This window comes from Chiroxiphia lanceolata, chromosome 6 (assembly GCF_009829145.1).
Source record: "Chiroxiphia lanceolata isolate bChiLan1 chromosome 6, bChiLan1.pri, whole genome shotgun sequence".
Taxonomy (NCBI): Eukaryota; Metazoa; Chordata; class Aves; order Passeriformes; family Pipridae; genus Chiroxiphia; species Chiroxiphia lanceolata.
Genome location: NC_045642.1, coordinates 20,534,062 through 20,543,933, shown reverse-complemented (window position 1 = coordinate 20,543,933; position 9,872 = coordinate 20,534,062). Strand labels below are relative to the sequence as shown.

At 40.6% G+C, this 9,872-nt stretch overlaps 1 protein-coding gene across 1 annotated transcript; it reads right to left on the bottom strand.

The window, feature by feature from the left end:
- Positions 1 to 943: 943 nt before the first annotated feature.
- Positions 944 to 4,744, bottom strand: RAG1 (recombination activating 1). The gene has a single exon (XM_032691808.1). The coding sequence runs from the start codon at positions 4,742 to 4,744 to the stop codon at positions 1,634 to 1,636; it is 3,111 nt and encodes a 1,036-aa protein (XP_032547699.1). The 3' UTR covers positions 944 to 1,633.
- Between the last annotated feature and the right edge of the window lie 5,128 nt (positions 4,745 to 9,872).

Genomic DNA, 9,872 nt, shown 5'->3' with positions numbered 1-9,872 from the left:
TTTGTATTAATTACTGACACTTAACTCTATTTTTCATTGTCCATAAATGGTAAATGCCAGACCCCCAAAGAAACTTTACTATGAAACGAACCTCAGACCATTAATCCTTTAAAGTTTGTTGTTCACTTACACTCAGAAACCAACTTCTGCCACATCAAAATGAAAAAAAAAGGCAGATTCTTTTAGATCCATGCTTTGATCGTTTCCGCATTTAATCTTGTTTCAGAAATATTACTCCAATCTGAGTAATATCTTAGCTACAGATGCAAACCTGAAAGGCCAGATGATTTTGGAGCATCTGAGGTACTTGAGTGTGTTTCATGAATATGTAATTGAATTAAAGTAATATAATTTTAGTATATGATTATACTAAATATCACTTCAGAGAGATAAATACCAACTAAACACTGAGTAATAGTGTAAAATATGTTATGCAGAAATTTCAAGACAGTTCATTACTTTTTAACTAGTCATGAAGGCAACTATCTTGAGGTAAATAGATATAATTCCACTTTTACATATTTGGAAAATGAGGCTGTGAGTGTGTTATATCCCAAGTGTGAAAAAGCTCCATGTCAGATACAGTTGGAGTACATCAGCAGCAGTCAGTGAAATATCCTACTGGCATCTATCTTATCAAAGTAATAAACATCATCTGACAAATGGGACTGCTGTGACTAAAGTCACTTGGTGAAATTGTGGGCCTGCTGGTATTAATGATGATTTACTGGTGACTTCAGTGAGGCCAGGAATTCATTCAATATAACTATACTAATACAAATTGTACTATATACTGAAGTAACCATAGAAATCTAAAATGCTCATGAAGCAGTAAGCTACACAGCAGAGCTTGAATGTGCTTTGTATAATGAGATAACCACAAGGCACTGTAAATCCTGACTTAGGAGAACAAGTTTGCATTTTAGAGTAAAGAGGCTATGATAAAAATATATTTTAAAAACTTCAGCTACCTTTCCTATATCTTCATGTAGTAAATTAGCATGGCGATATCACCATCTGCTCCTAAGCAGTACTACAATATATATGTTAAATAATATTTTTAGAATATGTGAGATCAAAGTTTGCATCTTTAGTCAGTATTTTATACAAAAATAACTGAACTTGATGCCAAATCAATTATCCAAGTGTCTTACTGATGAATCCTTACTTATAAAAGCCAAAGAACCATCAATAAAATAATCAAACCCTCTTGAAAAGTAAATAGCAAAATAGTTCTAAAAAGTAAAACAGAACAAACAGCCATCCTCCCTTTTTCAGCAACTGTCTTAATTCTCCAGAAACATATTCCTTCCAAAATCATACTCTCTATAAAACCTTGTTTACTTTGATTTTATCACTTAGAAAAAACACTCCAAGACCAAAACAAAACAGAGACCCTTCTTTGCAATTTGTTTCTGCTTTCATGTCATTTAACAACTAGTAAATGCACCAGTGCATTGTCTCTTGGAAACTCCCAACAAGCATGGCATTTATTAAACTCCTCTCAGCACCTTTGATAGGGAGTGTAAAAATTATCATTTCAGACTTCCCTGTATCTCTGCAGATCTGAAAAAGAATCTGCTTCCTTGCAGAAAGACATCATTACAAACCCAACACCAAAGGTGGTTTACATTTAGAGTACTGCTGAATCATTTTTTCCCAAGACCTCTTCTGGCAAGGAGTCACCTAAACTATCCTCTGAATCAATGGTGAAGCTCTGGCTTTTTAATGTTTTATGAGCATTCATGAACTTCTGGAGGTACTTAGAGGTATATAGCCAGTGATGCTTCAAGACATCCTCCATCTCATAGAATTTGGACTGCCTGGCATTCATTTTTCGGAACCTCCTAAACAGTTTGTTTCCAGACTCATTTCCTTCACTTGCCCAGGCCCCTATGGATCCATCTCTTTCAATGATTTCAGGAACATGAGCAAGTGTTTTGTGGAAATAATTTGTAATCTTGCCTTCATATCTGTACTTGAACTTTGTAGATAAGAGCTCAGCAAAACGCTGTGAATTGTAGCTATACTGGCACAGCAGTTCTGGGCACTCCTTGGCAGGGCATGAGGAACGCCACACTGGCTTCATCTTCAGATAGAGGTCCATTAGTTCTTTTAGGGCTTCATGCCTTTCCTCACACTTTATTAATTCACATACTGCCTCTACTGCCTCTTTGGACATGAGCTTTCTAGCAAAATTTCCACTCATCTTCATCATAGGCTTCAAGTTCATCTTCTTCCTGAGGTGTTTGTCAAGAGTCAACTGCCACCTCTTCCTCTCCTCTTTAGACACATCAGGATTCTTGTAAAGTTCACCAATCTCCATCTGGAAAATCCTGTAGAATTCTGTTGCATTGCCAATGTCACAGTGCAATGCATCTATGGAGGGAACAGTCTCAATAAAAGGTTTGGCTGAAACACCTTTCACTCTGTCACGGAGTTCATCAACAGATTCATGATATGGGTTGGACCTCCATATTTCATATCGCTCCAGATTTTCAGCATGGCTCCTGGTTATGGAGTGGAAGACCAAATTCTGAGATGCCTCCAAGCGGGTTGCATCACACAGGGTACAAATGTAAGTGGAACCTGAGGCCTCCAGCCCTTCCACTTCCCGCACAAGTTTCTCATCATATCCTGTACCCCTAAAGACAAATCTGAATGTTCTCAGGATGCCTCCCATTTCAAGCAGCAGTTCACTGTTTTTCATAGCCTCTCTTTCTGCTATGAGGGGGCTCAGGATTGCCGTTAGAGTTTCATGATCTGATTCGTCAGCCAGCATAAGGCACAAGGGCTTGCAACACAACTCTGAATTTGGCTTTACTTCCTCAAAGATCCTCTTGCTTTCATTCCCATGTGCTATAGCAATGTTCATAACTGTGAAAGAAAAGCGAACAGCCTTCTCTGGGACAGCAGGCCCACTTCCATGCTTCTCACTGACATCTCCCATTCCATCACAGGACTCTTTTATTACCACAGTGAAGGGACCATTCAAATAGTCGTCCAGATATTTTGCTTTCATGCCTTCCAAGATCTCCTCCTCCATGTCCTTTAAGGCACAAACCAAGGCTGCATCATATCGAAATCTCTTCGCAATTGTGTCTACTGGGTAGTCATCAACTGAGAGTGGCAATCCTGATAGACCATCTATAATTCCTACCTCTGTATTAGTGGATACATTTTTCAAGGGAGGTTTCCACTCAAATGGGTGATAACCTGGTAGAAGGGCTTTCTCAGCAGTGCGAAGAGCGTGCAAGGGCTGGAATATCTGCCTCCCAGTGACAGCTTTTACAGTTCTATACATTTTATGGTACTGGCTACAGCTGAGAAACGTGTTGACTCGGATTGCCAGACAGACAGCAGGATGAAGTCCAGATCCCCTCCCTTGCATTATAGCCTCCAATTCATCTGCTTGTCTGTGTTCATTTTTTGCTCTTAAAGCTAGAAGAAACAAAGTCATGCATACAGCCTTTATATCACCACCCTCTTCTTTCTCAGCAAAAGCCTTGACTTGACGTTTCAGTTCCCTTAGACGATGTTTCTGAGCTCTCCTTGTCAAAGATAGGAGATGTTGCCTTGGTCGGCCACCTTTATTTATGTAGCTATAGAGCTCTCTATCTTTCATCTCCTTGTGGTTGGAGAGGTGTTGGCCATATTTTCCATGCAAAATCTCTTCATCACATTCCTTTACAGGGCATCTTATACCCAGGCTATCAAGGATGTTCAGGAAGGATTTCACTGGGGTTACCAGATCAGTAGGGAAGCAAGGATACCAGCAGGAGGGGCAATAGCTGCCCATAACCTTGATACATTTAAGGATGCAAGTTCTGCAAAACAAGTGTCTGCATGTTGTTTCCACTGGATCTGCCAAAATATGCTCACAAATCTGGCAAGAAATTGATTTAATGAAATCTACTGGGTAATCAACTGCAAGCAGCTTGGTACTGAGATGTATATTCTTGCAGTTGACAATCTCTTTCATTAAATTTTTGTTGTTTATCTGTGCCTGGTTCTTTACACCTCTGTTTAGTCGAGCACGTTCCACAATGGTCTTCACACGTTTGCTTTGTTGTACACTTGATGGCTGGCTTTTTCTCTTGAGCCCTCGACTGGTAGTATGGCATACATCACAGTTTGGGGAGTGAGGTTGCCACTCCATCGTGCTGTTCCTAGGAAAATATACTTCACATAGGGTATTACTGTATTTTCTATGGATAATACTCCAACAGTTGTGACAAAACCGAGTGGGATGGATTGTATCAACATCCCCTCGCACATCAATCTTGAAAACCTTAGCAATAAGATCTGGCCAAGAGGTTGCTTTTTTTTCTTTCTTTCTCAGAAGACACAGAGTTTCATCATCCACCGGCCCATGCACTGGATGAGTTCTCTTGTAGCAATCAGTTTTAAATGAAACTCCACAGATGCGACAAAGTTGTTTCAGATTGTTCTGATGAACTCTATTGTCTCGTGTTTTCATGTCATGGGCCTCTTTCTCAAGTGCCTGCCTATTGCTCATTAACTCCATCTTTTCTTCTCTTGACACTGCTTCATCTTTATGCAGTATGATTTCTTTGTTTGAAGAAGCAATCCCTTCTGCCTGATCTTTGTTTATGTGCTGCCTGTCATCAGAGGGCGTTTTTTCAAATGATCGCACTTTAAAGAGTTTGAATTTCCATTCAGAAAATTTTGTATATGGATGCTGAATTTCTTCAGGTAGATCCATTTGAGATGCTACTGACATCTTCAATCTGACAGAAACCAGACCACCTGAGAAACAGAAAGATGTAGGTTAGCTTATTTTCCAAATTAACAATAATGCCATGGGTTTTAATAGAACAGTTCTAATCACTTTAACTGAGAAATGCTTTGAAAGTGAGTTACTCATCCAAGACACCTACTGAACTGAGAGGCTCCAACAATGTTGACCATTCAATATCTCAGATAAGTACCCAGTTGTGTTTTGACTTTGATCCTGATGCATTAAGTGTCTATTAGATCACCAATCTGGTATAAATATCCAAATCTGCCCCCTTCCTTCTTATGCCTGACCGAACTTACCGTAAGACAACAGAATTAAATTCTGAAAGTTGATGATTTTTTTATGTGAAACTGAACTCTATTGGTGTCTGAAAGGTACAATATTGTCTGTCTCGTGCTGTATTATCTAAATCAGCAAGACCATTCCTCTCACACTACTTGTTCTGAATCTGATCTGAAGTGTCTAATACATGCCATTCCACATGGGCAGCACATACTACTCAATCCCAGTGTAAACTTTATTCAGGCTCCAGTTTTGTAAGGTGCTTTAGCCTGTGCTTAATGAATGTGAGTAGCTCCATTAAAGCAGGAAGAGTGTATCACCTATTGCTGCAAAGCACTACAGTTCCCTGAACTCTAAAGGAGATATGGAAATGTATACTGGCTGCAATTTGATGTAGAGAAAATATTTATAGATTGTACACTACTCATCTGTTTAAGTACCCTGCTGAGAACTCTCTCTGTAAGGATTACTGGTACTGGAAAGCTGAAAATGTCTGTTTAAATTTGACCCCAATTTTAGCTTTCATACAGGTGCAACCAAAAGTAGTATCAATGTGGTTTCCATGGAAATATGGTGTGTATAAAAGTAAATACCAGACTTTCACCTCAAACACTGAAATTTTTTGCTACTGCATCAGCCTCAGAAAATAAAATTGTGTAGAAACAACAAGAGTAACTAACCTATTTTCTGTTACCTGGCTGTGAAAAGTGCACAAAGTAAACAAACAGTATAGAGAAAATTCAATTTGTTTTCTGATTTATTTTGTTTTTACTGATCCAATTGGTGTGAGTAATAAAAATGAGGAAAACTGCATATTAAGGCAATGTACTAGAACTAGAAATCACATAGGTATGGCTGTGGTTGCTTTAACAGATTATATCATCACTTAGCAATCCACATAACTTGCTAGAAACCTTAGTTCAGTGTCTTTTCAGGAAGTGTCCTTCATAAAGAAATACATCCAAGTCATGGTCCAAAGTGATGATGCCCAGGGTGTTTCTGAGATTATTTCATTTATAACCTTTTGATAAAGCATCATTTCAGCACAGCCTTTCAGAGTCCATTGGGAAAGGGACTGCATGAATTAATTAAGTTCCACATCCACAATGACATATCAGTATGCTTAGCTCTTTCCTGAAGAGCTGAGATTTACTTCAAAATCTTTCATTAGGCCTTGGCAACTAAAATTTAGGTCTGTTTTCTTCCCAGCTTCTCTTCATTCCATCCCACTGAGAACAAGCTGCCCATATGACTGCCCCCATCTGCACACATTGTTCCGTCCAGCCGCCTGTGCTGGACTAAATATCTCTGTCTGCACTGCAGTCCACTGCTGTCCACCACCAATCCAGCCCAGCAGCATGGTTGCTTGTATTCTGCTGTTCGTAGTTCTGTGATGTGCAGCTGTGCACAGATGTATTCAGAGCATTACTACTGCCTCACTGTCTTGGCTGCATCCTGTGACTGACTTGGTCAAATTTATCCACTGAGCAGCAACCCATTTGCCCCTGAATAGCTCTGTGTTCCTACCACTTGCAGAGTAATTGAATAGCTGGTTGCCCTATACTGTTCACAGATCCTTTTATTCTACATAGCACCCTATGCAATTTTGTGTAATTTCACCATCCCCAACAGCACCTTCAGAATCTCTTAAATCATGAGCAGTTCCTCTTCTGAGTGGCATCTAAGTCATTGTAAAGAAACAGCCAGCACTGAGTACATATAGAGCAAAATATTTAATACTTTCTTTACTCTTCGAACTCTTTGAGTAAGTGCCACTGCAGTGCCATACTCATCTCCAAACCTATGACCTGACCCTTATTATTAATCACCAACTCAAATGAATCAGACAGGGTTTACTCCTGCTAAAGAAAACTTTAAACATAATTTTTTTGTCTCTTTCATTGAACTTGTTCTGGAAGAAATGAATGACAAAGAAGCCCTCTCAGGTCATGTGATCTTTGCCTTCTGCAGTAGTTAATTGTTGCCAACAGGCTACTCATCAAACACTTTGAATTGCCTAGCTCCCAGGCAATGTTGAATTCAGCAGCTCCCTTAGGAGAGCTAGAAATATTTCCAGTGCTAGGAATATTTCCTGCTATTCATGCTACTCATGCTAAATTTGCCTGTGTTCTGTTATTCTAGTTGGGGGTCACATCTTTTTTCTCACTGCCTACCACACTCAGATTCTTATGGAGGGAACCCCAGGCATGAATCTCCTGCCACGGTTATTTAATCAAGTCAAACAGCTGTGTTCAGTATTGCCTCCTTTTATCTTGAAAAGGGAAAAGAAATCCCTTTTCTCCCCAGATCACAGTATTTCATACACTTCTGAAGACAAGCAAGTTTGCAACACTTTTGTTCACATCAAGGAAGACCTTGCTTTATAGAAAGTCTCTCCAAAATGTACAGAACAACCTCAAAAGTGACAAAGCATGTATAAAATAAAATCTTGATCTGCACATTACACCAGGAAAAGGAACCAACACTAGGATGTCCTACAAGCATCTGGGATGCTGTCATTAATACTACTAGCCTACCTTCAGCTTGTTGTCAGTTTGTAGAGCTGCTGCTATGTCTGCCCAGTTTGTTCCAAATGTCAAGCTTGTTTGCTCTCTCATGCATGCTCTCACTCTTTCTGTGTTCCCTCTGCTTTTTAAAGACAACGTAGTGCTGTTTATCTCACTTATCCTTGTCCCTCTGTGCTCCCAGTATGACCCTGGTGCTAACCACAGCTTACTTGAACTAAACACAATACAGAACTCTCAAATCCAGGTGGCACCTGGCAATTTATGAGGCTTAACCACAAAATTCATATAAACAAGGTCGTCTTGTGTGTGACTCCTGAGCTCTGAGATAAGTATGCAGACTCTCTCTGAGGAGCACCTGCACTGTTTTTTAACACAAAGATTTGCATTTGGCTTTCTTCTTTATAGGTTCATAGCTGGTTTCTTCACTGTTAACTCTTAGAGAGCAGAATCTAATCTCTGGCCACACTGGTGTTGCACATCAAAGCTATTTCATTGAAGGTCAATGTCCCACTTCCTCAGGTCAACAGCAGCCAAGCCAAGGGTGAATTGACAACAGGGATCACAAAATGTGTTTCTTCTGATACCAGTATTTAATTTTCATGGATATTGCCTCTTTGGTGGTGTATGTCTGGGGTATTGAAGGCCCTGGGCAGGGAGGACAAATCAATAATATGGAAGTTAGCTATATACATATTGAGTAACTGTTAGATACTTAACCAGGTATAGGCCATACATGGCTACAAACAGAGGCCAGTAGAGTTTCTTTCCTGGAGAAGCCCAAGAAGACTCAGGCTTAATTTCCACAGAGCAACCATCTCAAAAACTGACTAAAGTGGAAAGAAACCAAATTTTTTCATACAACAGCACCCTGAAAGTTTTCAGTCTCCACGCATAAAATTGTGCGAAAATTCTAGTGATCCATCAAGTCCTTTCAAATGTGAACATAAGTTCACACTCCAGAAGTAGGAATTTGCAATAGTTGCATAACTACATAAACAGCCAAGCATTTTTCTTTCTTGGGAGACTCTGTGATCCTGCAGGACTCAAATCCATTTTCAACCTGCACTCTCTTCCCTGAGAAGTTGGCTGAGGCAGGCTTTGATTGCAGGTCAGGATCTCCCAGCTAGTGTGCCTCCTACCTGAAAGCATCTGATGTCATCCAGAAGAAAAATCAGCAAAAGTTGTACTATTTGACATTTGCTATATCTAAAAGAGGTGAGAGGATTCCCACTCTATTATCTACTCTGATGTTACAATACTTTCAATTTTTAGAATCATAGAATCTTTTAGGTTGGAAAAGACCTTTAAGATCATCAAGTTCAACCGCAAACCTAACACTACCAAGTCCACCACTAAATCATGTCCCTAAGTGCCATGTCAACATGTCTTTTAAATAGCCACAGCTATGGTGACTCAACCACTTCCCTGGGCAGCCTGTTCCAACACTTGTTCAGCCCTTTTCATGAAGAAATTTTTCCTAATATCCAATCTAAACCTCCCCTGGTGCAACTTGAGGCGAGGCCATTTCCTCTGTAGAGCAACCCCCACCTTGGTGCAACCTCCTTGAAAGGAAGATATTTGGAGAGAGCAGTAAGGTCTCCCCTGAGCTTCCTCTTCTCCAGGCTAAAACACTCCAGCTCTCTCAGCTGCTCCTCACAGAATTGTGCTCCAGACCCTTTGCCAGCTCAGTTGCCCTTCTCTGGACACGCTCCAGCACCTCAGCATCTTTGTTGCGGTGAGGGGCCCAAAACTGAACACAGGCTTGAGGTGAGACCTCCCAAGTGCTGACTACAGAGGGGCAATCACTGCCCTGGCCCTGCTGGCCACACAATTTCTCATACAAGCCTTGGTGCCATTGGCCTTCTTGGCCTCCTGGGCACACTGCTGGCTCATGTTCAGCTGGCTGTCGAGCACCTCCGGGTTCTTTTCCACCAGGTAGCTTTCTAGACATTCTTCTCCAAGCCATTCTCTGTGGCGGTTAGTGTCACAGGAATACTGGGAAATGTAGTTACTGATACTCTATTGCACATGCTCCTTGAGGTACTTGGATGTGATTGCCTGAGGATGGTTTATTACCTTTTGAACTGCCCATATAAGATGCTGTTGTTCTCAGTAAAGTTGGTTCAGACGCTTGGAACCCCAAGCATCGGGGTCCATGCCCACAGTGCCGTCAATTCCCATAAGATGATGTCTTGGAGAAGTGGTTAGTCCCTAGTGTTTGTGCCACATGGGAGACCAACAGTTCCTACTAACTTGCCAGAGCAAGTAATGTATCGAGAAAGAAAATAATTTATGGAATA

Coding starts and splice junctions, on each gene's coding strand:
- RAG1 (XM_032691808.1), bottom strand. CDS start 4,744: ATGTCAGTAGCATCTCAAATGGATCTACCTGAAGAAATTCAGCATCCA.